This window comes from Palaemon carinicauda, chromosome 3, assembly GCF_036898095.1.
Source record: "Palaemon carinicauda isolate YSFRI2023 chromosome 3, ASM3689809v2, whole genome shotgun sequence".
Lineage (NCBI taxonomy): Eukaryota > Metazoa > Arthropoda > Malacostraca > Decapoda > Palaemonidae > Palaemon > Palaemon carinicauda.
In genome coordinates this window covers 145,689,590-145,717,467 of record NC_090727.1, presented here as the reverse complement: position 1 = coordinate 145,717,467, position 27,878 = coordinate 145,689,590, and the positions used below count along the sequence as shown (strand labels likewise).

General features: G+C 36.9%; 1 protein-coding gene across 8 annotated transcripts in view; it reads right to left on the bottom strand.

Annotated features, from left to right (window-relative positions):
• maf-S (MAF bZIP transcription factor K) overlaps window positions 1-27,878 on the bottom strand; it is a 152,890-nt gene that overhangs the window by 34,736 nt on the left and 90,276 nt on the right. For 7 of the 8 annotated variants that reach the window (XM_068370801.1, XM_068370805.1, XM_068370800.1 and 4 more), the window contains one exon: window positions 24,807-24,973. In XM_068370801.1, coding sequence (XP_068226902.1) covers window positions 24,807-24,973 — 167 coding nt within the window. Of the gene's footprint in view, window positions 1-24,806; window positions 24,991-27,878 lie in introns of all 8 variants that reach the window. The other variant, XM_068370802.1, reaches the window with a different exon arrangement.

Below are 27,878 nucleotides of genomic sequence, written 5' to 3'. Positions count from 1 at the left end.
CCACTATTTTCGATCAGCTGATCCTACTATTGTTACCTAACTTGGGTATGAAGATGATAAAAATTCCAGCATTCGGATATTAACTGAACTAGTATTTCATAATCTATCTTTTGATTTTCTTTACGTTTTACAAACCAACAATTGAAAGTTGTACTTTTCAATCTTTAGTCCACTAAGCACCATAATTCTAATTATTGGTGTAAACAACATTCATACAAGAAATTCCTAAAGCTATTTGTTCTTATATAAAATGCTCTTTTTTTCCGTGATTAATTTTCACTGCATATTATTTTCCTTTCTTTTAACCAACATTTTTAAACCTTTTTCTCATATAATTGCTTCTTGCTGTGTACATATCCATTTTTGAGGTGTGGGCCGTCATACTAAACCACAGTTTTTTTTTTATGTGTAGGCCATTGAGCTAAACCACAATTGTTTATAATTACATTATTGAACTAATTAATGTTATTAATAAAGAAAAAGAAAATATTTAATGCACAAGCTTTTCAAAAGTAACTAGACATTTGATGAAAGATAAATATTAATCAATCTATAAATAAAAACTTGGTAGATAATCTTACAATGTAAGATAAAACAGTATGCTTATGTAAATAAAAGGGCCTTCATTATATTTATTTTTACCTACCTATAGCACATTTGGCTTTTCATGTTATTACTTTTACAAGGATATGGTTCACGGATGTCTGGCATTAAATCAAACGTGCATTTTCTCCAATTTTGTTAAACATAAGCAGATTAGCCTACATTGCCAAACATCAAAAAGCTATGCTAGCAGCCCTTATCAAGACAATATCAAGTCTTCTAATATCATAAATATTAGGTGTACAGTACAAACTGTGAGCTTTTACTAATTTTTGTATAGTTCCATATTATAACTGACTGCTTCCTAAAAAAAATAATGATCAGCATAAGTATTTTCCTATATTGGAGCACACTACTATACTGTACAATTACAGTGTTTAACCCTTTTACCCCCAGGCTATTTGGAAATTTCCAACCCTTAACCCCCAGGGTTTTTTTTTTTTTCCTAGCACATTTTGCAGTATATTTTTTTTAAATTGCCCTAACAGCCTTAATTTTTGTCATAGAGAGGTCAGGTTGGTCTCATTCTCTTGGAAAATGCCTGAATTTTCTCAAAAAATTATCAAAAATATGAAAAAAAAAAATTTTTTTAGCCTTTTTTTGCAAGGACGTACCGGTACGTCCATGGGGGTAAAGGGATGGCTTTTGTGAAACGTACCAGTACGTCCTTTGGGGGTAAAAGGGTTAAAGGATAAACTAGTTTACATTGCTATACATTACAAAAGAACTGTACATGTAAAGTAGTTAATTGGGAATTCTCTACGATCTTAAATACAGTACAGTATACTGTATGCTGCAAAGTTTGGAAAAAAAATTTATTTTCCATTTTAACATTGCTAAGACGTGAATATTACTAACTAATAATAATAAAAAAAAGATAAAACGTTATTAACAAGAAACCTCCATCCTTTTTTTCAGTAGATAGCTAGTCTATCTTACATTTTGTAACAAATATAGAACATGAATCACCGGTATCTCGTATGCAATACCAGTATAAAATTTTCTTTAAATTTTCAAAAGCATTAATAAAACTCAGAAATAAACTAAAATAGTGACTGGATCTTCAGACTAAGTTTTAATACTTCACTGGTTTATATGTGCAAATATATTCTTACGTACCCTTTAATAAATATTAGTTTTTTCATCTAATCATTTGGATGATATTAACAATAAATTAGGACCTTTGTCATTGTTATAGCAGTATGAGAGAAGGATGTTATGAAATGAGTTTTTATTTTCTAAATATTTGTTAGAAGGGTATGTACAGTTATTGCCAATTCTTTTTAAATACGATTTCCTGATTTTTTTAAACTAAAAGGATTCCCATTTATTTCTTATGCAACCACCCTCTTCTCGCTATATATATCTCTTGCATTGCTGATTCTAATAAAACCTAATATTCCAGAACTCCTTATTTTCCAATGACATTCGGTGTGCCACCAAGCGCCACAGAGGCAAACTAACTTACCGCTTAGCTGTGCAATTTGAAATTAAGCTCTAATCTAAATTCTTTTGATATATTGTACTCTAATATTTTAATAAGAGTATTATTTTTGCTTATGTTCATAATAGCTGAAGTTCATTAGTTCAAAGTTTGTAAGAAGGAAATTTACTGTGCAGTAGTTTATTTAAGTGTTGTAGAGTTTAAGGGACGGGTTTAAAAATAGGAGATGGTGCAATACTATACTATTACAATAAAATGAATGAACTATGCAAAAACAATGTACTGTACTCGGGTTGTTAGTCGACCGCACGTAAGTAGCAGTCAGAGATAAGGGTAGTGACGAGTCGACTTACCCTAGAGCACCAAACTTTTGTAGTTGTGTGTGTTTCATATTGGTCTCTGTTACTTAACCCTGCGAAGTTTGAGGGGTGACTGTAACGCATTAAAAATATTGTACGGTATAATGTACCCACAAAAGTGGCAAATTTCAGCAATAATTAAAAAGACCAAATAAAAAAATATGAAACCTTTGAAAAAAGTAAAATATTAAAATAAGTGGATTGAACAAACACATGGTAATGATGTAGGCCTACCCTTTAAATCTCCTACCCCTGCAATTGTGTTTATTAGGCATCTTAATAGCTTTTAACCACAAAGATTTACGTATAGTAGAAGTCTGGTGACTCATCCATTCAAAATTAATTGAATGGCATGAGGATAGTTATTGGTGCTCTGAATATACACTTGTATGTATAAAAGTCACATGTTAAAACAGGTCTTAGACAAGCAAGAGTGGAAATGACCCTGTGGTATGATGTTTGATTATACCTAAATTTTTAAATTAAGTCTTACCATTGAATGTCACTCCAAGATGTGGGAAAAATAATTTCAATACTAAAATGCATCATTTCAATACCTACCAAGAATTCATGTGCTATTCATTCTAAAATGATGACCTCTGGCCAAATAATAAAATAAGATCCTTTTTGGCCAAATCAAATGTAAAACCCTTTGTTCCCACTGGAAAGATGAGTATGTGAATCAGATGAGTGAGTAAATAGCATTTCTTACCAGCTGCCAAAAGTATGATTTCTTATTCCTCTAGTCCTGTAGGGGCAATAGGGAAGAAAAATCATGACCGCTGTGAGTTGTAAGGCAGATGAGAACTTACATGAATTCCAGGTTAGTATTGAAGTAAATAACTTTAGTTTAAAAATTAAGTTTATTTTAATGAGACATCTCTTGAATAATGATTAGTAAATACAGAAGCACTCCTGTTCTGCATCTAAAACTTTCTTAAATGTCAAACTAGTAGCTACTGTTTGAACATCAAAGGCTTCAACTTACAGATACTCCATTATGAACAAGTTTTACACAAATATTTAAGAGCATTCATAATAGCACAAATTTCAAAAGTAATTTGTATTTTTTCTAACTATACAAACTTGAAACCTTTAATAAGACTATGGCATTCAGCAAAGCTGAAACAGCCATATAAACTTTCAACAAGATAGTGGCAATAGAGTAACCTTTACACTAATCTTAACATAGGACTTGCGGCGAGGCTGAGGCAGTCAGTGTAACTATACTCTATTTTTTATAGCGGTGCATATTTGCACTTGACTCACAAGGGTGCCCTTTTAGCTCGGAAAGGTTCCTGATACCTGATTGGTCGGAAGTATTTTTGTCCGAACACCTTCATTGTTCTCGAATGATTACCAAGTAATGTGAATCGAAACTTATTTATTAACCTATATTTCTCCATCAGATATATGTTTTGTCAATAAACAATGTGAAAGAATAAATATATTATAAAGAATCGTCTTGGTAAGTCTAGATTTAATAACACAATCTGCCGAAGTCAACGACAGCAGCTTGTTTTCGGATGCACGCTTTGTAATTTTGTAATTTTTCACATATTTTAACACAAATTGGGATAGATTACACTCAGCATAAGTTAAACATGTTATTATAAACTTTCTTTGAATACCAGAACTTACCAAAAACATGGAATTAATAAAACCCGATATTTGTGAAAACTTGAGGGGAGGTAAAAGAACAGCCTGTAGCGGCCTGGCGGAAAAACGATCCCTTCTGACTCGTAGACGCAGTTTGTTTTTTCTTTCGTAATATAGTTCGGCCTATTCCTTTCAGTTTAAATAGTCTTACATTGTTTCTCTTCGTATCATTTTGCTTAGTATTTTCCCACATTCCTGTTCCTCACCTAATATCTATCTATTTTCCCCGATATCCCTTCTTTCATATATGTGATATCCGCACTACGATTCCTTATGTTTTGCACCTTACGTCAGTAAGTATGTGAATAATAATAACAACATAAATTTTATGCTGTGTAGCAAGTATAACCTATTCTGAAAACCTGATATTAAGCATAGTATTTTTTTATTCCCGCCGCTACACTATTTTAATGAGACTAGCACGCGCTTCCCTTCAAGCCATCACTTTCGACAGAGGATAATAAATAAGGAATCGTAGTGCGGATATCCCATATATGAAAGAAGGGATATCGGGGAATATAGAAAGATATTAGGTGAGGAACAGGAATGTGGGAAAATACTAAGCAAAATAATACGAAGAGAAACAATGTAAAACTATTTAAACTGAAAGGAATAGGCCGAACTATATTACGAAAGAAAAAACAAACTGTGTCTACGAGTCAGAAGGGATCGTTTTTCCGCCAGGCCGCTACAGGCTGTTCTTTTACCTCCCCTTAAGTTTTCACAAATATCGGGTTTTATTAATTCCATGTTTTTGGTAAGTTCTGGTATTCAAAGAAAGTTTATAATAACATGTTTAACTTATGCTGAGTGTAATCTATCCCAATTTGTGTTAAAATATGTGAAAAATTACAAAATTACAAAGCGTGCATCCGAAAACAAGCTGCTGTCGTTGACTTCGGCAGATTGTGTTATTAAATCTAGACTTACCAAGACAATTCTTTATAATATATTTATTCTTTCACATTGTTTATTGACAAAACATATATCTGATGGAGAAATATAGGTTAATAAATAAGTTTCGATTCACATTACTTGGTAATCATTCGAGAACAATGAAGGTGTTCGGACAAAAATACTTCCGACCAATCAGGTATCAGGAACCTTTCCGAGCTAAAAGGGCACCCTTGTGAGTCAAGTGCAAATATGCACCGCTATAAAAAATAGACTATAGGTCTTGGATTTGTATAGTTCAGGAAAATATAAATTACTTTTAAAATGTTTAATTTGTTTCTAAATGTAATGTAAACTTTTAACTTTTATTATTATTATTATTATTATTATTATTATAACTAGCTTAGCTACAACCCTAGTTAGAAAAGAAGAATGCTAGAAGCCCAAGGTCTCCAACAGGAAAAATAGCTCCTTGAGTAAAGGAAATGAAGAATAGCAAATAAAATATCTATTAGTAATGCATAAAGAATACATCTTTTTAGATCAGCAATAGGGTTAAAATAGATCAGTCATATACAAACTATATAACAAGACTAATGTCAACCTGTTCAACAGAAAAGCACTTTAAAAAAGTTTGAACTTCTGAAGTTACACCAGTTCAATTCTCTGATTAGGAAAATCATTCCAGAATCTGGTCACATCTGGGGAAAACTAGAATTCTGTGCAATATTGTGCTTTATGACAGAGAAGACATGGCTGTTAAAATTAAGTTCATACCTAGTTCTATGTGAAGGATGGTACAATTTTGGAAGATAGGAGTGCAATGGATGACCTGAATTACAAAATACCTTATGTAACTTGCATAAAAACTGACTGAACGACGGTGATGGAGATTAATGTCCAGTTCATGAATGTAAAATTTAATAGACTAAGTTTCTCTCCAACAAATTAAGATGAGAGTCAGGAGCTAAAGACCAAAAAGGAGAACAATACTAGAAGCAAAGTAGAATGAATGAATTAAAAATGTTCCTAAAGATAGACTGATCAACCAAAAATGTGAAGACTTTCTCAATAAGCCCATTTTTATGCACTTGAAGAAAGAACAGACCAGATGTTTCCCAAAACATTAAATGAGTTGTATATAGTTAAAGAGACATCATCAATGCAAAGATCTGGACAATGAGGACCCAATGTCCTTGATTTACTTACAATTATACTTAGATTTTTGTTTAGGTTCAACTTCATGTCCCATAATTTGCAGCATTCAGCAACAGAATGGGGCAATCAAATGTTTGTCTTTGTTTAGAGAGGATCTGTACCGACATCCGAGCAAGCACGATGTGATCTTAATACCTGTATGAGTCCTGAGATCAAATTTGACAAGTTACCTGCTCCAACCAGAATGCGATACATAGTTGGATAACCATGGCATCTGGGAAAAATCAGTCAAGGATTGGTTTCTGATTGTGGCTTTCTCTAGGCTGAGGAGCAGTACCAACCCACAGGGAAATCTTGAGCAATGGTGTCACTGAAGCACCCCAGGAATGTCACAAGGCAAGAGGGACAAGGACCGCTGCCCTTGTCATTCCCAAAAGTGCTCGTGCTCGGTCTCCAACAAAAACTATAACTGTACCAAAAAACCCTTAACGGAGATTGGGTATTGGTAAAGCACATGCAGAGGGATCAGTTTCAAGACTCTAAGACTGTCAGATTGGTCGTCCTGTACTTGGGTGTCTCCTTCCTCCTCAAGGATCAGGAACAGGTGAACTAGTTACCTGACGAAGTATACATAAAAAAATATTGACTTGAAGGTAACGGTAAGTAGAAAATGAGCGTAAATTCCGACTGCATAGTTTCCATTCACATGGTTCCCAATCACAGCTACTGATCTCATGGTTCCTATTCACGGCTACAGATTTTATGGTTTCCAATAGCAGCTACAAATCTAATTGTTCCCGGTCGCTGCTACTGATCTTATGGTTATCGATCGCGCATAGTGATCTAATGGTTCCTGATTGTGTCTACCGTTCTTATGGTTCCCGATTGTGATGAGAGGAGGAGAAGACCAAACTTATGGTGACAGTCACAATTTGACTAGTCAAGAAGTGATGGAGTGTTTGGACACCAGAGGTAATCTGGAACGCAATAAGTATACTCTAAGCACGTGGAAATTGTAAATGTGGTGTTTGTGTTTGTAAAGCTTATAAGCTCCTGCAAGTGGATGATCATACCCGCGAACCATCACGGGCTTAGATGATCATGATCATGGAATTCATGCATGTGGATGATCATGTTCGTGAAGTTTGTGGGCATGTTAATTTCCGTGCATGTAAGAGGAAGATGTTATCTGTGGAAGATCTTGTTCCTGAATGATCATGCAAGTTGCAGCTCATATCTCAAAGATTGTGCACATAATAACCTAGTGCCTGCATGTAGCATGTACCAATACAGTACCCTCTCTCTCCCTAAGAAAAAAAGAGTGGTAGTTCAGGAGGGGCAAAAGAAGGGCTTAGCTCTTCCATACTGATCAACAGTGTATTCTTGGTCCAGCATTGTCTCCCCTGTGAGGAGTTAGGTCTACCACTCCTGATGAGACTTCCTGGATAACTTTGATTATTCCTTCTACTCATTCCTCTTCAGAAGACTCAGCGAAGATGAGATAAGGAGAGGATGAGAAATTGAAATTAGTCTTCTCTGGAGTTGGGAAAAGGCCACAAATTAGTCTTATCTGAGTTGGGGAAAGGCCACAAGTTAGTCTCTTATCTGAGTTAGGAAAAGGCCACAAGTTAGTCTTCTCTGGAATTGGGGAAAAGGCCAACAACACAGCTAGGTGATACATCCTGAGTGCCTTCCAAGATCAGCTGACATGAGTGCCTTCCAAGATCAGCTGACACTAAAGGAAAGAAGAAGGGGGGCAACTCACCTTTGCACTTGGCAGCAGAGGAACTTCTGACAGATCACCAGTGATATCTAAGGAAAACAAACCAACCTCCTTAGGCTTAAGATGTTGTCATTGTTGTGAGGCCACACAACCACAAAAGATAGAACAGCAACAGATGTGCTGCCCGACAGGAACAGGTAGCACAGAAAACAAACAATTACAGCTATCAGTAAACATTGCATATCTTTTGTTCCTTCCCATAACATTCCTCGAAAGCAACTGTCTGCAAGACCATTTACTTAATCTGAAAACAAAAGATCAAAACAGCCAGATGAGGCTGCTGAGAAGTATGTCTGTTCTCTAAGGTGGCTGAAGTCAAAAGTGAAGCTTACACTACCTACAGGATGAACAGGGCCTACCCTCCACCTACATTCCAACTTCACTGAAAGTCATACTCACATTAAAGGATAAAGGTTTGTATTACATGTAAGAACAAAAGGCATTTCTAAAACAGGTATAGAATTTTCTGAGTGATTATGTAGATGTACATACACATCAAAAGAGATTTTCAACCAAACCTCTGATTTATTTAGACTTCTTATAACCATTTGAAGATGAAAACATGCACCCACGTTGCTATATAAAAAATCTATTGGTTTTCTAATGCAATTTTAATTTTATATCCATCTTAATTCCCTTGTTTGTTATGATAAAAAAGCGTCAACAAAACATCATTGTTCCCTGTAAAAGTCTTTGGAATTTTAGAATTATTATATACGATGGAGGAATTAAGCAAATACCAGGAAAATAGACTAAAATTCCCACCTATGTGCATAAAATGACATATCTCTGGACACCTATAATTTCTCAAGTACATTTTCTCTAAAATAAATTTGAGATATGTATATCATTGAAGAGTTTGCAAGTCAAGAGCCTAACAGCAATTTTGCCACAGCCAGGTTCACCAGAGGGTCGAGTTCCATTTCAATGCTCTACCTTGACTAAGATAGTTCTGATGACAGTCACTTCTCAAAACCTCTTTGAAGGGAAGAATAAGTTTGAGATAACTGTTCACACAAAAGTTTTTACCTCTCAAACTTACCACAAAGAGAGAGAGCCTGTAATACTCTCACATTTTTGGATACAGCTTAAGTTAAATAAACAAAAGTTTAACAAGTTAAGATACTTCAAGGAAATTCTATACAGTATTCATACCAATGACCTCTACAAAACCCTAGTACAGTACCTGTATAACATCCAAATTCCATCCAATTGATTTCTGAGCTGGAGGCTCTTAAATAAAGACTTAATTGACAGAACAGCAAATGTCTTGCACTACAGTATTTCAAAAACCCAAAAATTTATTGTTATTCATATTGGTTTAACTTGCCACATTTTTTTACTTTTACAAAAGCTCAGAAAAGTAAGTACAGTATGCCATTGTTACTGATAAAATCTATCAGTAATAGACCTTCTGGCTATTACTGTATAATGAAAAGGTCATTGAGAAACCTATTCTCTTAGGGATATACTGTAAGTTTCCAGGTGTTAGCTGAAGCACAAAGGGATTTTGGTGCACTATCAGTCCATGTGGTTTCCTTGCTAGGTTCAGGAACTAGTCTTTTTAGTGCTACTGGAATATGGGCTATGAGAACCATCTTTACATTTGAGCCCAAAAAAAAACATGTTGATGACTAGAAAAATCAAAGCAAAGGGTGGAAATACATAAATATCTGGGTTTGATTTTGTAGCATGGTATCCACTACCCAAGCAGGGGAATCTTAAAAAGTGGAACAATACAGATTGAACTTCTTGTTCATTGAAGTTGCAATTATGGCTATCAGTAATTTTCCTTAGAACTTTCAAGATGTCCAAGCACACCTGAATGTGAAGAGTCAATTCTATTGTTAATAATACAGTAGATCCTTCTTGCTTATTTGATCTGCAAAGAATGAAATGAGGAACAAGAGGTAATTGTTTCATTTCTGGCCAATATAAATGTTTCTAAGTCAGAAAGTAGAGAGTTTTTAATTTTATGTCTCTATGTTTCTTGATATATGCCAAAGCTGTCATGTTGTCCAAATGTACAACAATCATCTTTCCTTTCACTAGATTTCGTGACAGAATTAGTAACTTGAATACACCTAGTAATTCCAGGAAATATGGGCATTTGTGATTCTACAAGCCACCAAGTTGCTGATAGATGATGACTTTCCAAAGTAGCTCTTCATCCTTCCAGAGAAACTTTGCAAAATAGACAGATCCAGAACCAGCGACTTGAAATTCACTCACTGAAGTAGATACTGATAAGAATCCCACTAATTGAGAGGCTATGACTGATTTTTAGTGATGGTATTATCAATTCCTTTTGGATCTAATGACCTGTCCCAATTTGGGTTTAGATGAAATCGAAAGGGACACATTCTGAATTGAGCATGAGGAATGAATTTCTCTATAGTGGCCACAGTCCTAGAAGGCCCAGACATTTGAGGGCTAACAGGATTTTTTATTTATTTACCCCTTTTGACAATATACACAGACTTGAAATTTTCTTTTGAGGGAAAAGCCATAAAAAGGCTACTGTCATTGACAATGAACTGATTGGAATCTGATAAGCTTTCTTGAATAATAAGCTCAACAGAGCTTTCTTGTCTTAATGAAGGGTCTGTCAACTGTAGTAGAGAACTAACCACTCATTTAGATAAAGCGTTTCTCATTCCCATCTGATATAACCCTTTCACTACTGGAGCTATCACTTATGTGAAGACTTGAGTCATGCTAAAACCAAACCATATGTAACAGAACTGATAAATACTGCCTTGAAATATAAACTTGCAGTACGTATATTAATACACATGAATGAAAACATTAAAATAAGTATATTGAAAATAGTATCCAATTGCAGCAAAAACTGAAAGAGGGGCCTCACTGGAAAATCTGGTTAGAACTAGGAAATTGTCAAAATAAGAAGTGTCTAGAAGTGGTCTCCAAATTTGTAAAGCTTTCAGTAGCTAAAACTGATGATTGTAAAACCATGGCAAATGAACCAAAACGACTTCTACAATTCCTTTCAATAACAAAGATGTTTCATTTGAAATCTTTGTCTTTTCTGGATTGTGGAGGTATGCAGGTAAGGACTTTGGAAGGATGGATAGAGGGGGTTGGAGTCTGAAAGGCACCCTCCCTCAACATTACCCTCACCCTTGGGTCTGGTAGAAGAATACTCCAAATCTGATAGAAACAAGTCTTAACCCCCTACCTATTGAGAGCTATTGTCACTAGCTAGATATGTCAATATTTATTCATCTATTGGATGCAATATATTTCTTATGATAGAACCTTTAAATCTTTCCTACTATTATCTAAAAGTACTTATACCCACCTCTGCCCATATACTGATTTTGAGAAGGAGCTTGATAAGAAGGCTCAGGATATTATAGGAAAGGAATTGGTTAAATGCACAAAACGAAGGGCTTGCAAAATTAAATCCTTTTGGGTCCTGGCATTAACTTGATAAACTATTTTTGACAAACTAACTTTGTAAAGCAATTACCGTATGCTTTAATTTAGTGTTGAAAAAAGTTCCTTTTATTTCCAATTTTTCAATTAGGCTCTTTTTTCAGAGCTGTTTCTTGAGACATCCTGTTACGCTCATTATCCACACCAAATTGCCACACTGACTTCTTGTATGTTAAAAAACTAAAAAATTCATACAATAGTTTTCCTTTAATCGTAAATTCTATAGAAATTTAGTGTCCTTCAATTTTTAGCAAACTATTTCCTCATATTTACTGTACATTTAAATAAGCAAATAAAGGGATATCCGAAGTTACAATAAAAGTTGAGAATTTTTCCTAGATCTCCTTTAGTTTGGTCAATAAAGCGAGTTGTTCCAAACAATCAAATTGCAAATTTCTTAATCAATAATATAAGGCGCAAATATTCCTCATTTGTTAAGCAAAATCATTTGTATTTGAAATCCTAATGCAGTTGCCAATTATTATAAATAAAATTCTTAATTGTAGGTAAAAATCATTAACAGGGAATGGGATACCTTCTTGGTAGCAACTCGGCTCCATTATTCTTTGCCAGTGAATCTGCCTCCTCATTTCCACCAAGCAAAGTCAAACTATTATACCTTTCAGGTCAATAATTAAAAGCCACTCCAAAAACTTTAAAACTAAAGTTACTGGAATTCAAAATTTCTAAAGCTTGTACGACGCTTCTTGCATCACTAAAAATGGTAAGATTGCCCTCCTCTTTTAACGCTATTTTCTCAATAGCGATTAGCATTCCATATAGTTCGGCAGTATACATGGAAGATATCAGAGGAAGTGCACCTCTACAGTTGAAAGAACTACTATATACTGTACTCCAAATCCAATGCCAGCATCAGATTTAGAGCCATAAGTATATATAAAACTTGATTTCCTATGTTCTTTCACATGTGCCATAAAAAGAGACCAAGCTTCTAATTCAGTCATGTTCTTTTTTATGCCAATAAAATATCTACAAAAAGATCTCGCTGGTAATTTCCATGGAGAGGTTGCTGATATTCTAATTAGATGAACTATATTTCTTGTTATATCAAGACTGTTTATAGAGTGTTTTACCTGAAAACCATAAGGTTGAGAAGATTTTGGGCGCAATTCAAAATATCTACAATGCCTTACAAAGTTTGCCATCTGACAGGCTAAGGAATTAGGAAGACTATGTTACCTAAACCAATACCGAACAATAGAAGACTTTCAGTAAAAGTCCAAAGGCAATTTTTCAGCGTCAACAAGGAGATTTTCGATGGGCAAAGTTCTAAACGCTCCTATGGACATTCTAATACCAGCATGATGTATAGAATGTTATATCTTTAATAGGCTTGGGGTGGATGAGGAGTATATTTAACGGTCATAAGTAATTTTTGAAAAAATTAAAGACTTGTATAATTTTAAAATAGTTTTACGGTCTGCTTCCCATGATGTATGGGACAATACTTTTAAAAGATTCAGAGCCTCAAGACATTTAGCTTTTAACACCTTCAAGTGAAGAACCCTATATCAATCCTTAAAATTTAGCTTCACTTACACAGGGGACTCGTTGACCTTTGATGTACTGTATATATCTGGGTCTGGATGTACTCCCCGAATACGAGAGAAATGGACAATAGTAGTTTTGCTTGTCGAAAACTTAAACCCATTCATATCAGCCCACTGGATAATTTTGTCAATTGAATGTTGTAGTTTTCTCTCAACCATTGCTATTCTAGCTCCAGTAAATGATATGGAGAGATCATTTACAAATAGTGTTGAGAGAACATCTTGAGGAAGACAAAGGATATCCAATTAATGGCTAGTGCAAATAGGGTTACGCTCAGCACACTACCCTGGCGGAACTCCTTCTTCCTGACATTTCCTCTCTGACAGAGCTTTCCCACCTCTCACTTGAAAAAATCTATGTGAAATAAATAATTGAATGAACAATGGTAGCTCTCCACATAATACCAAATTATGAATGATTTCAAGTATACCATATCTCTATGTAGTTTCATATGCCTTTTCAAGATGAAAAAAAAAAAGACTTACATGGTACTGTTTGGAAGCAAAGGCTTCACAAATAGAGGACTCAAGTTGTATCAATACATCAGTCGTCGAGTACATTTTTCTAAATCCACACTTGATGGGGGACAAAACACCCTTATTTTGCAGGTACCCCATCAGTCTTGCATTGGCCATTTTCTCCATGGTCTTACATTAACAAGATGTCAATACAATTGGTCGATAGTTCGCTGCTAAAAACTAAACCTCACCAGGTTTTAAAAAACCTAAAATAATGGCTACTTCCCAAACACTTGGATAACTATGATCATGCAATATTCTGTTAATAATGCTTAAAATAAATAACTTGGTATTAACAGGTACAGTACATGATGTTTAATCATTGCTCATGGAGTTAGGCTACATCGGGTCCACAGGCTGTATCATTATAAGTAGCAAGTGCGGAATCAAATTCTCTTTCTGTAAGAGAATTGTATGACTCTTTCCTTCCTGTTGAAAAATTTAAAATCTTCTTTTCTTCAATGCTCCTATACTGGTGACCAGGAGCTGCTACATACTTGCATGATACATTTGGGAAATGATCAGCCCGGGTATTGCTAACCTCATTTGATTCAGTCACATACTAACCAATCCCCTTCAACACTGGGGGTGGATTTGGGGTAAATTTGCCTGTTATCTTTTTTACTTTCCTCCATACAGAAGATGGTGGGGTTCTACTGTTAACTGAGGAAACAAAAGATACCCAAGATTAGCGCCTAGATTCTTTCATGGCACGACAGAACTGCGCTCTACAGTTTTTTTATATTATCAAACTCTCCTCTGTACGACGTCTACGCAATCTAGTCAAAAGATTTTCTTGTGGCTCTGTGCAAGGCAGTTATTCTGAAGACCATCATATATATAATGCATGGACTGGCATGATATTTACTGTCCATTTACTGTAGTCAAGAAGTACAGCTGTATCTAAAATAAACAGATTACAATAAACATATATTTCACTTAACTATATTCAATAACAATACTGGTTTAGGTAAAATGCACATATCAGTATTGTATTATGAAATTAAAACTGTAAACATACGTCGTTTCCATTGTTTACATTTAAGATGTTACAGACTACAGGGGGCGCTTCACAAATCAATTGATTTTAAGGCAAACTACTGTACCAAAGAATTTTTTTTTAGCTATCATTTTTATTTTACCATATAAAGGTGTGTGTTTTTAGTAGAAATACATGGTTCACATTTTATTCAATGTAAATTTTAATGGCATATTCAAGTTTAGGGGTGTTTCATCAATTTTGCTTAGGCACTATAATTCTAGTTTTTTTGGTGCAATTTGGTTTACCTTTTCATAAACCAAAAAAGGTATAATGCAATAATATATCAGTGATATTCTACTCAACATCATTTGTAACAACTACAGTAATAGTTTACTATCGTATGAAAGCTGAAATGCAAGCAAAACAGCTTTTGTTATCAGAATTGTTTGTTCATAACAAAACTGTTAATTTTAGCTTAGTTGTTTATAGCTGTTTGCGTTACTAATGATACCTTTATCATTCTCTTTTGCTTTTTTAACTTTCTGAGGTGAAGGAGAAGATTAGTTTTGTTCTCAAAAGAGGAACTTGCATGATACACAAGAAATATGAAATAATTTTTTACGGATGAAAATTTGAAGGTCGCAAATATGCGAGATCATCGATTACATGAGTATACTGTCTTGTATACAGCAAAATTTTGGGGGTCACACAATATGAGAGATCGGAAGTTACACAAACATACGTACTGTACTATATACTGAATGGCGAAAATTTCGGAGTCATACATTATGCGAGATTGCAAGTTACACGAGTATATTGTACAGTAATGTATACGGGAAAAATTTGGGGGGTCACACAATATGCGAGATTGCAAATTACACGAGTATTTACGGTATTACTATTTTTAACCAAAAAATTATTCAAATATGCAAATTATAAAACTTATCTGCCTTCAAAAGCTGCAATATAAAGAGACGTCTGCAATATAGATTCACATACTGTGTAACATTAATAAATCTATAATGTTCTGAAGAAGCGATGAGTAACCCACAATATAGCGAGGGATTACTGTCCAATAGTCCCTAATATAGAAATGCTTATATTCTAAATAGGTATGTAGTAGTAAATAGAAGTGATAATACAGTACTGTAATTTAGAAGTCTCAACCATTTTATGTGCTGGCCTAGTAGTATCCGACTATCAGATATAATTATTTCAGAATCAGAGGGCTCAAATAATTTTCATTCCTCTTCTACAAAATTAGACTGATTATCGTACAAGAAACAAGTGAAGATTGTTAAATTGTGAATATAATTCTAAGGGAATGAGATCACCAACATAACCAGTTACTTTCTTATGATCAGGTTTGGCAATGAACAGTATGGGTGGCTCCACCCTTATCAGGAAAGGTCCCCACTATACTATCTAAAAGCCAATGAAACCTACTTTTATAGGAAACCTTAATAAGGCAATCTCACATTTCTCCCACTTCTCTTCAGAATGATATGACACTGTCTTTTTCTCTAAATTTTTGTAAATATCCTCTGAGCTATCAACTGTATCCTTTAATTCCTCAAAAAAGGAATCTCTAAATTCTAAAGTTTGAGCGAAGTGTTTGAATCCTCAAACAAAAGGGAGGGAATTGATCTACAAACTAAGAATGATAATTGTTTACAACAAATAATATCAATTTCCTTTTTACTAGAGCGGTAAGTTAAAAGTTCAGTTATTCATTATTTTCTTAATGTCAATTAAAAGGTTATAAATTCTAAATAATAAAATTTCTTATTTCTATACTCACCTGATATTTATATACATGCCCACCCTCCTCATGTTGTTAAGATGATGGGAATAATTTTGTCTTTAAAATAGAAGGAACAGAGACTATGGCAGGTTAGTTCTGGGTTTCTTACCATTTAGCGCTAGAATGTTCCATTCCTTTACTAAGGGCATGTGTTTATTGAGCAGAAAGAAAATGAGAAAATTTGAATTTATTTAAAAACTTTACTAATAAGTGTCGATTAAAAACTTCTAGACAGGATTAAACAAAAAAAAACCATAAAGAGGTGAGGTTACGCATGCCTTAGCCTGAATTAATAACATTAAACAAGACAAAAAACCTTCATAATACTAATATTAAAATCTGAAAAATCCCTCAGCCTAAGGATGATTGCATAAAGGAAGTGAAAAGGCCTTGCAGGTTATGATTCACCCTTCAGTCTGGGCTAACAACAAGGAAAAAATTAAGCCCAAGAAAAAAATACAAGATAATAGCATCAAAATATCACTCATATGCCATCAGACTTGGAGTTAGCTTACAGTTTACTTATTTATTGCCTTTCCTCACTGGATTATTTTTCCCTATTGGAGCCCTTAGGCTTATGGCATCCTGCTTTTCCAACTGGGGCTGTAGCTTGGCTAGTAATAATGATAACATCCAATCCCTGGTATATTAGGGAGGGTTACAAAAGGCATTGGATTCCTTCAATCCCTTAAGCATAAATATCCCATCATTATCTTTCCAAACATTAAACCACTTATCATATTTGTTAAGGCCGGTTTAGACAGGGATAGTTTACTAGTGGCAAGTAAACTTTTCAGGATAGTTTGCTGCCCCCAAATAAACTGGCGCCAGTAAACTATCCCCTTGTAAACAGCCCTTTAAGTAAAGTGTAGTTGGAATCCTTTAAATTATCTAAACTATACCTAATTTCTACCTGAACAAAGCAAATCTTAGCTTAAGAAAACAAATATTTAAAAAAACATAAAATTCTTTAACCCAATCATAAACCGAATTAACTTCTGCAGTACTACTCACATGATCTAAATTGCTACTTCCCAACAACTATTTTCGACAAAGCTGGAAGGTTTATTTTGAATTTTCTATTGATCTCTACTAGAACTAATTCATAAGTGGCTCCTCCCAAATCTAAGATAAAAATCATTAGGCAAAACATTGCATTACTCCAACCTCCTTACCCAACTATGTAACGATTAGGGCAAGCACAAGCGCATTTATGAAAAGTATAACGAACAGATCATGGAAAGTTTTCATGTCTGACCTTTTTCGACTTTAAAGCAATTACAGCATGCTAAAATTCAGTTAAAAGACAGACTGACTCACCTTTAATTGAGGAGCTCCATATGGCAAATTCAGTGTAAAAAATTTTCTTAAATTGGTTTTTTATCTAATTAGGCTCTAAATTTGAATTCTTTCATGAAATGTTCTATCATGCTCACTACCCAGGCAGAACAATCACTTTGTCTTCTTGTAAGTTTGAGTTCAGACTACTCGAAACTGCATACAATAGATTTCCTCTAAATGTAATTCTAAGGAAAGTCTTGGTTCTTCAAGTTCTAACATACAATTTCCTCCTTGGGTAATTATTTTCATTTAAATAAGCATAAAGATGCAATTAAGTCAAGATAATTCTTCCTACAATCTCATTTTGCATTGTCAGCAATATGCGGAATACTGTAGCTCTTAACATCTAATTTGTTTATTTCTTAACAAATAGTTTAGTTGTACAAATGAATGGGCCAAAATATAGCATTCCACTGCAATCTTCCAAAAGAGAAAGAGAAATCACATGTATTTGAAATAAACTAGAGCTCTTCATTTAATAAGAGAAATAATTAACACAAACATCTAGAAAGATTCTACTTCTAACAGAAAGAAAAAGCCTATTAATTGTAAGGCTATCATGAACCCTGCATTCTATCACACTTCCAATAACCATCAATATGCTTATAATGCAAATTCATATAAAGTCGTAAATAAAGGTGAAGTATACCTATTAGAAAACAATTTCAATATTTGATTAAAAATAGGGCCCACAATGTAAGCCAACATTAATAATGTACATTCTATTACGCCGTTTCACCTTACAGCATCTCCAAATTTTCGTCAAGCATCCTAAAATCTTAAATACAAATATTAAATTAACATTACATAGTTTTATGACACCTTACAGCATTCCCTCCATCACACAGTAACAATGAAAATAACAAACTAAACAAAATTACTTTTATAAAATAAAACAACATACATTGAATATAAAAATAGTACTGGTACCACACAGAAAATATAAATATAAAGAAAAAAATACACGTTTGATGACGCCATTTCGATCCTTCTCGAATTTGCACTTATTTACAGACTGAAGCGCTGTTGGCTTCGTTACTTTGTTTGGTCAAACAATTGATTTGTAAATGGTTCTAATAAGTATGATATGCTTGATGCTTAGAAATCAAAACAACATATACTAAAATAGAGTCTATCATTAAAAAGCTCAAAATAAAGATTACAATATAAGAAAAAACTCAATAGCATTGAGTCTTGAACAGCTTCCCAGCTGTTTTGACTTAGACAGCAGGGTATGTACAGGGCTAGTCGCTTACAAGTGTTATGGTATGTTGTGCATGCATGTTGATATTATCCTTTTGAATCTTGGCATTCTTGATTGATTGATTAATTTTGAGGTTTTCTGGCATTCTGACATCTAAGGTCATTGACGCCGATATCGTTTATTGTATAACAAATAAATATTCAACTAAAACCATAAAAGCAAATCATTTTGAAAGTTAAATATATTTCAGAAGACCTGCTTCTGAAATAAAGCTAAATATACCACTAGCACGGTAGGACACATCATGTCCAAGAATCTTGGTAAGGATGAACCTGCCATCCACACCTCGAGCCTCAAACAGATATCTACTCCTCTCACTACTATATGTGGGGCATTCGGTTAACAAATGCCTCACTGTGAATGGTACCAAACAGTCATCGCAATACCGTTGATGTTGGCCAGCCAGCAAAAACTTATGTGTCTTCCGAGTGTGACCAATCCGGAGACAACAAAGATTAGTCTTTCACTTTCTGGGCATCCCGTTATACCCCGTAGAGGATATAACATTACTTAATTTTCTCATCTTATTTTCAAGTAAACTATCCCAATGCAGTTGCCAATTATTAGAAATAAAATTCTTAATTGTAGGTTAAAAATCATTACTGGGAATGGGATACCTGCTTGGTAGCAACTCAGCTGCAGCACTCTTTGCCAGTGAGTCCGCCTTCTCATTTCCAGACAAACCTACGTGTGCCAGAACCCAGCAAAATCTAACTGTTATATCTTTCATACCAATAATTAAAAGCTTCTCTAAATTCTTTAAAACAAAAGGATTGTTGGAATTAAAAACTTCTAAAGCTTGTAAGACACTTCTTGCATCATTAAAAATGGTAAAATAGCTCTCGTCTTGTAACGCTATTTTCTCAATAGCGGTTAGTATTCCATAGTGTTCGGCAGTAAATATAGAGGATGCTAGAGGAAGTGCACCTCTACAATTAAAAGAACTACTATATACTCCAAATCCAATGCCAGCATCAGATTTGGAGCCATCAGTATATATAAAAGTCAATTCCTTATGTTCTGCAACATATTCTATAAAAAAGAGACCTGGCTTTTGTCAGTCATATTCTTTTTAACTCCAAAAAAAATTTCTACAAAAAGATACCTCTGGTTAATTTCCATGGAGGTGTTAATGATAACTTACATGGAAAAACCTTAGTTCCAACTGTATCAAGACTGTCTATCAATAGTTTCCCCCGAAAACCATAAGGTTGAGGGGATTTTGGGTGCATCTTAAAGTATGTTGAGTGCTTTACAAGGCTTGCAGTCTGACAGGCTAAAGAACTAAGAAGCCTTTGCAACCTAAACCAATAACGAATAACAGAAGACTTTTGGTAAAGGTCTAATGGTAATTCTCCAGCGTCAAAAAAGAGGCTTGGAATGGGCGAAGTTCTAAATGCTCCTGTTGCCAATCTTATACCAGTATGGTGTATAGAATCTAAAACCTTTAGTCGACTTGGGGTGGCTGAGGACTATCTCACACCTATAAATAATTTTTGAGAAAATTCAGGCCTTGTACAACTTTAAAATAGTTTTGTGGTGTGCTCCCATGACGTATGGGACAAAACTTTTAAAAGCTTCAAAGCATCGAGACATTTTGCTTTTAATGATTTCAAGTGAGGAACCCATGTCAACCTACAATTAAATATCAAGCCTAAAAACCTAGCTTCATATGCAATGATATGAAGTTACAAAAATTTCTTGTAACTTCATATCATTGAAACAAGAGAGTAGATTATTTCTTTGTGAAATAGAAATGTTTCAGAGGCTCAGATGCTCATAAATAACCCGCTCTACATCAGATAGGTCAGACGGATGGAGAGCCTCTCAAAAGAGACTCCCTTGGTGCGCTCTTCCAGAGTGTGGTGGAGTGAAAGAGCTGGACAAGGCTCGTCCAAACCTTCAAAACATCTCCTCTGCTGGACGCAAGGAGGTGGGAGGAGCTTGGCGGTAGAACCGGAGCATTGAGATGAAAAGAGCTCGGAGAGCTCTTGGGCGATCTTTGGCAGAGAACTTTAACCCCTGAGACCAGGGCAAGGCTGCACTGGTCTTGGAGGGCTTCTGAGTGCCAAAAACACAATCTAAAATCATGTCTTTGCCCTCTCGTGAGTGTATCTCTAGGTTGGTAAACCCGTCGAGTACCCTGACAAGAGTCAGTACTTGCCAGAAGGCATGTTCTGACTCCTCATGCTCCCCCTCTGATGTGGGACTGGCAGTGAGGTCTCCTTCTTCCACCCCACAGAGCTCCTCTCGGGGTGGGTCGTGAACATTCCTAGAGTGACTGGTATTTCCTGCAGGACTGGAGGTCCTTGAAGAGGACTATGGTAGTGTCTTAGAGTTCTTTGATTTCTTCCGGGGAAGGAGATAGGACTCCAGCATCGAAGGCCGGATGGAGTTGTCCTTCCTGACTTCTGCCCGTGGTGGAGAACTCTGTGCAATGAGAATTATCCTCCGAAGGGGGAAGAGAGGAAATTCGAACCTCGCGAGACTCCCTCGACAGAGGTGAGGCAGGAGAGCGCCCAGAAGGCAAGTCAGGAGGGACAGGCCTCGAAGGCCTAACAGGAGTCGGTTTCACCCTAGGGGATGTTACCATGTCTGAGACTCCTCTTTTTCTCTTCAAGGGAGAAGCAGCCAAGGTTCTTTGCAGGATATCTGCCAGTGCCATCGGTTGTTACGAGGTCTCCGAAGAGCGAGATGATAGGCAGGCCAAAGGCTTGCACAACTGCTCTGACTATGGCTCTGAACCAAGGCTGTCTTCTGATGGTGGCACTGTCAGAAGGCGCTCCTGAGGAGAAAGCGATCAATGGATCCCTGTGAGGAGTCTCTACCGATGGTTGATGCGGCGGGTCCACCTTCGAAGATGGCATCTTCGGAATCTTGAACCCTTCTGTGGAACCTCTTCCCCCTTTTCCCGGCAGCCGCGCCATAATGCGTTTGCAGGGAGGGGAATGGGGCGATGATGACCTGTCAAAATGTTTGCCCTTTGTTCTTTTTAACTCTTGCGCAAGTTCGTTGACATGCTGAAAAGGGCTGGTGTGTTGGAGAGCACTGGTGTGTTGGAGTGCGCTGGCGCCCAGCCGAAGGTCCAGAACGCTGCAAAGGGGGTGAGTGATGTTTGGAAGCATCATGAGACAGGAACGGAGAAGGCAGGTCAGAAGGTCGGCGCAATGCAGGAACAGGGATGTGCCATTTGGAAGGGCGAACATCCTCCAAGGGGGTCCAAGGCCGAAGTCTGAAGAATAGCGGTAGTGTCGTTAGGAGAAAGACCAGGAACGGGCGAAGGTCGAGGGCCAGAAGACGACGGAAGAGGAGGCTCGTCTGCAGGGGGAAGGCTGTAAAGAAAAGGGGCTTTTCACCAATGGTGAAGGGCGACCTCTAAGGCGAAGCGGAGGGCGAGCTCTGCGAGATCGATGATGCCCTCTGGGGGCCGGTGGATCAGCAAGCTGACCTTTAGACGCAACAGTCCTCTGCAGATGAGTCTCTGAGTGAACTCCTCCTTTGAGGAGATACACTCACAGGAGAGACAGACGAAAGACTTTTCCTCCCCCTTGAAGGATGATCAGAAACGGGGGAAGCGCAGTCGGCAGCCACAGCTGAAGAGTCTAAAGGGGCAGGAGCGTCTGCAGCATCAGCAGAAGACACCACTATGTTGACACACGACAAAGGATCTCCTTCCGAAGTCGATGTAGGCTGCACACTAGAACCATGGATGATGAGCTGCACCAAGGAGTCCTTGGAGGGTGGACCCGGAAGCCCCAAGGACCACCACACCTGAATAAAAGGAGAAAGACACAAGGCCTCACCTGGGGGGAAAGGTGGGACTGCTTCACTAGGGGAAGCAATACCATCTCTCGAGGACTGGGGTTGACCACTAATTAAAGGGCATACACTACAACTCGATGGTCTCTCGGAAGTGGCCGATCGAATAGGAGCTTCGGAGGAAGCGGAAGAAGCTGCCTTGGGTTTTTACCCTTTCGAAGAAACCTTCAAAGCAGAAATATCCTGCTTTGACTTCTTCCGCCGGCACCCAAACCTTTCCCACTGGGAGGCAGGCCACTCGACACTCACTACACTTATTTTCACTATTACACTGTTGACCTATGCAAGCGGGAAAAAGGGTGTGACGATCGGTGTCCACGGTAGACATGGAGGTACCGCAGGGCCAGCCTTCAAGTTTACCATCCGAGCCAAAAGCAAAGTGAGCTAAATCACAGGTGTGTGAGTGGGAGCGGTAGCATGCTAACCCCCCCCCCCTCACTAACTCCATTAACTAGCAGAATGGGTAGTTAACCCTTGCTAAAATTCTAATGGCTTGTCCTTTCAGCTTCGCCGAAAGTAATACATACCTCTTATAAGTAGCATAGGTTTGTATTCCAGTAACGGAACAATTGGCTACTTTAAAAGTCTGTTATGGGCAGTGATTCAAAAGCACATAAATAGTGGTACCTGATTATGGCTTTCTTGACTGCACAAATACAGCTATGACTTGGTAAGGATGATGAGTAGTCTTATCAAGTGGGTAGACCAACAGTTCACAGATTAACTTCATTCTTGGGTATCTCTGTTATTTAATCCCCAGCAAATGCTATGACTGTATCTAAAATAGCAGTTGAATCACTTGAGGTTTAGGAGAACTGAACTCAGATTTTATTTTCAAGGTTCTAATAATACATTCCTCAACTCCATTACAATATTTTAAGAAATGAAAATTTCCCCTTCTCCAAAAGAAACTGTTTTTTCTAATGTTTGATCAATAAATATAGGAACAATTCCATATTCAGCCTACTTCTGAATATGAAAAATAATTAATATCATAAACACTAGACATTATTTACAACCTTTCTCAAACTGCTAAAACTTTAGCTTTCATTTCATTTCTATATGAAATATAGAGAAAACTAGTAAAAGATCACCTCTTAAATCTCCATACATTACCTGACCTTGTAATCAGACCTATCTAAAGAGCAGGAAGGAGGGGGGAACAGCAAGGTAAAGGGAAGCGTGGGAAAAAACCTCAATATAATAATTCTCCCTCCTTTATCTTAGTTTCCCTGGCTTCATATTTGATTTCAGTTACATGTAATTAATACAACATTAGCTCCTCTTCCTCTCCTAAATAATTACACTCAGAACATTGTACGAGTATGGAACATAAGTCTCCTATACATGGCACGTACTTTGACTGAGGATCATCATTCGCACGAGGGAGATTATTCCCTTTCATTCTGCACTAAAATCTAGGTTTCACAAATTTGAAGAGATGTCGTTATTATTGTACATGTATTCCATACTTTAAGTGAACAGATTATCTAATAAGGAACTAATACAGAGAAAATTGCGTCAGGCCCAGACTTCAGCTTAAGAAAGAATGAGAAATCTAGATGGTGGCAGCTGGGAGGGGATGCCATTTACTCACTCTTCCGATTCACCAGCATCTTTCCAGTAGGTACAAAGGGTCTTACATTCATCAGTGAAAATATTTCTTTCATTTTCAATTTTCACAAAAGTTCATTTTAGAATAAATAGCAAATGAATTATGGGAAGTTTCATTGAAATAATAATGGTTGGTAACCTTTCATGACATCATTACATTGCATAATGGCCGTATAGGTGAACGTGACTTTTAGGTTTTTCACAAGTAAAAACCATAAAAATTTCTGAATACTTCCTTTCCGTTAGTGTTATGGAATGACTACTACAAAATATCCACAATTTATTGACCAGGTTAGATTTCGGGCCACTGGATATAAATTTTGACAGTAGTATCAAGAATTAAACACACGTTAACTGCTCTGTTATCATTTTTATCTAATTAGCAGAATCAATTACTAATAAATATCCAAGAAACTACAAAGTCCATAGCTTTCCACTTATGTACAGTAATGTGTGTGTATTACATGACCATTCAAAACAAGTATCAATAAAATCAAGATCATGGGTATACAACACAAAATAAATCTCCATACCTTGCAGCATAACCACGATTTTTTAACGTTCTTCGGCGCTGTTTCATTTTGATAATATCCTCTCTGTTGAGTCCACGCAGTTTCAGCTGCCGGTTCAAGTCTCGCACACTGATGCTGACAAGTTCATCGTCACTGATGTCGCACGGGGGTGGTGACAGGGGGGGCTCCTGGTTAAAGCGACACACTAATAGTTCTGATTTAATCACTTATAATGGAAAAAATATTAAACAAAAAATAAACTAATAAATTATATTTTTATTACATTGAGATGCAGAAGGTAGAAACAACTGCATTATGTTGTGAACAAAATTTAAAATGCAATGAATAGAAAACTGTACAGTTTATGGTAAAAAGCTTTTGTGATCGATGATACAATAATTACTAAGGTTCTAAATTTCAAAGGCATAATTTATAGTCAATTCCATAATTGTTCCATAACCTGAGATCTATGTATCATTCGCATAATATTAACAAAATAATCAAACCATACAAATGTAGTAAAAATATCTTTGAGTAAATAATAATAAACATTATTAACGAAAGTTTAACTTTCATACTTTTCCAGACCAATCTTTACATATCTTTTAAACTAATAAGACAACTATTCTGGGCCAGATATACTAGAATTAATTCGAATTTTTATTACTTGATGACTAAGAGCAATTTATTTTATTAACATTTCCTTCATTTTTAAACATTTATTTTAGGCTCTCACTAAAATGTTAAGTTTGGAACTTCATTCTCCAAATTTGGCTTGCTTACTGTTTTAAATTTTGAAGCTTTACCTTTTGAAAAGTTTTGCCGATTGGTCAAGGTCTGGAGAAGAATAGGAATAATAGGCAATCAAATAATTTTTCAACTTTTGAGAAATGATGCTCATTAAACCAATGTTAATAATGATAATGCTGTGATTCACAAATGAAAATCAAATACCCTTTCAACTATGAGAAAAATTTTTATGGTTTCTAGATACACACACCTTAAATTTAAAGGTGAAATTTCTAAAATTTGGGGAAATAATAGAGCTAACTTGTGTGAAATTAAGGATTTGATATGCTTAATTAGTGAAAAATTGTCAAGTTCTGGTCATCCCTCAGCGATAACAAACCCAGCCGGTCTTGGGAGGGGTCAAAGATAAAAAAAATTCTCTTGCTTCTCTCTTCTGGAAGAAGACAGATGGAGGAGGACTAACAGCCACCCTCCTTTTAGATTCTTTAGGAACCACAAGTCCCGAGTCCCTTGTGAGTTCTAGGATCCGCCGAGGGACTGGATCTGTTCTTCGAGATGCCCATCAGGTCCTTAGGTAGTTGCTTTCTCTCCTTTGTATTCTCCGTTTGGTACGATACTGGTCTGGATCTGTCCTGGATTGGGGCAGCCTGTTGCTACTTCGTCCTTCCTCCATCTCCAAGGGCAGGGAGAGCGGGAGGTCGTGTTGAACTCAATTGGCGACAACCAATAATTGTCAACCAAGGCGAGAAACCCCCAATGAGTTCGAAACCAGCGGTCACCTTGTGGGTTGTCTCTTGCTTCCCTCGGTTGTGCCATCATTGATCATCAATCCTTAAAGATTCAATGTCTAGGTCAGTGAATTGATGCACGGCTTGTTGAGGGGACCATACCTTCATCCTCTTTTGTGAAGGATCTATTGAAAGTTATTCTTGGCTGTTGCAAGACTCGTATCTTTCCAAAGGAGCCCTCTTATCATAAGGGTGCGAAACGAGTACAGGAGATGCACCTCTGGGTGAGGAGCGTCTGGTTGAGGCTCGGGTTGGTGGGACTCATGTTGGTGAGGCATGTCTGGTTGAAAATCATCGGGGTGAGGCATGTGTGGGTAAGGCATATCTAGGTTCTTCTATCAAAGGTGAATAAGTGTTAGGCAAAGGTTGAGAGAACTCTCCGGAAGGATAGAGTGCTCAGGAGAAGGAGTTCTTCTCTTGTAAGAGTAATGATCAGGAGTCCACTGGTATGCATAGTCTGAAAAGGTAGGCTGCTCACCGGGGGCAATCTTCAGGTGCTTGTAGGAGAATGTGTCTGCTCAGGCGAGTCCTTTGAAAAGGCACATTTCAGAAAGGAAAGACGATTAAAAGACATGTCTACTTTGGTGGTCTCATGATGCAATTGAAAGGACATGAGCCCAATGAGAAGGGACTCCCTCCTCTGGGCTCTGAAAGGAGAAGAGCCGATAACCTCTCTTGCAGGAGCAACACTCTCCTCCAGAGTCCTCACAGCAATCACCTCCACTAGCTGCTTCAGCGAAGGAGGATCATGACATACTAAGGAGGGCCATAACAATCATAAAGCAGCGTCCATCTACAAAGATACAGAAGGCTAGCCCCAAGGGGGTGGCCCTACTGTTTTGCAAAGGGAAAAGGAAAGGTCACTTTGCCTTGAGGTTTGGCTCCAAATTAAAGGGCCACAACTCTTACCCGACTGGCCTCTGGAGGAGACCGACAGGGAAGATGAGGAGGGCAACATAACGGGAGTCAGAGGAAGAAGTCAGGACTTCCCTGACTTTGAGGAAGACATTGAAGGTGAAGAATCATTTTTGGACTTCTTCCTCCTCCTGCCATACGTTTCACACTAGAAGGATGACCATTCCTGACACTCATCACATGAGGAGACCTGATTGCAGGAGTGACCTCTGCAGGAAGAGGATCCATTTCCCTGGAACTCATGAATGTGCTGCAGGTCTTGTCAGAGACCCCTAAAAATTTCCGCCTATTTACAGGCATCCCAACAAGATTTAATGTCAAAAGTTGCTAACAAGCCGAAAAAGAACAAAAAAAGAAACAAAAATTAAGTTTGCCAATATTCCAGCCAGTGGAAATGTTTCTTCAGAGGAGGTTGTCAGGACTTTTTCTACTTTGAGGAAGACCCTGAAGGCAAAGAAGCCTTTTTGGATTACTACTTCCTCCTCCTGCCACTTTTCTCACTGGAAGGGTGACCACTCCCAATACTCATCACAAGAAGAATGTTGTTCAGACCTCCCTGAAGACTCTTCCCGCTCTTGCACGTGCCATGCTCTGCATTACGGGGTGAAGACCGTGTTCTGGAAGTACGCGCTCCAGAAGA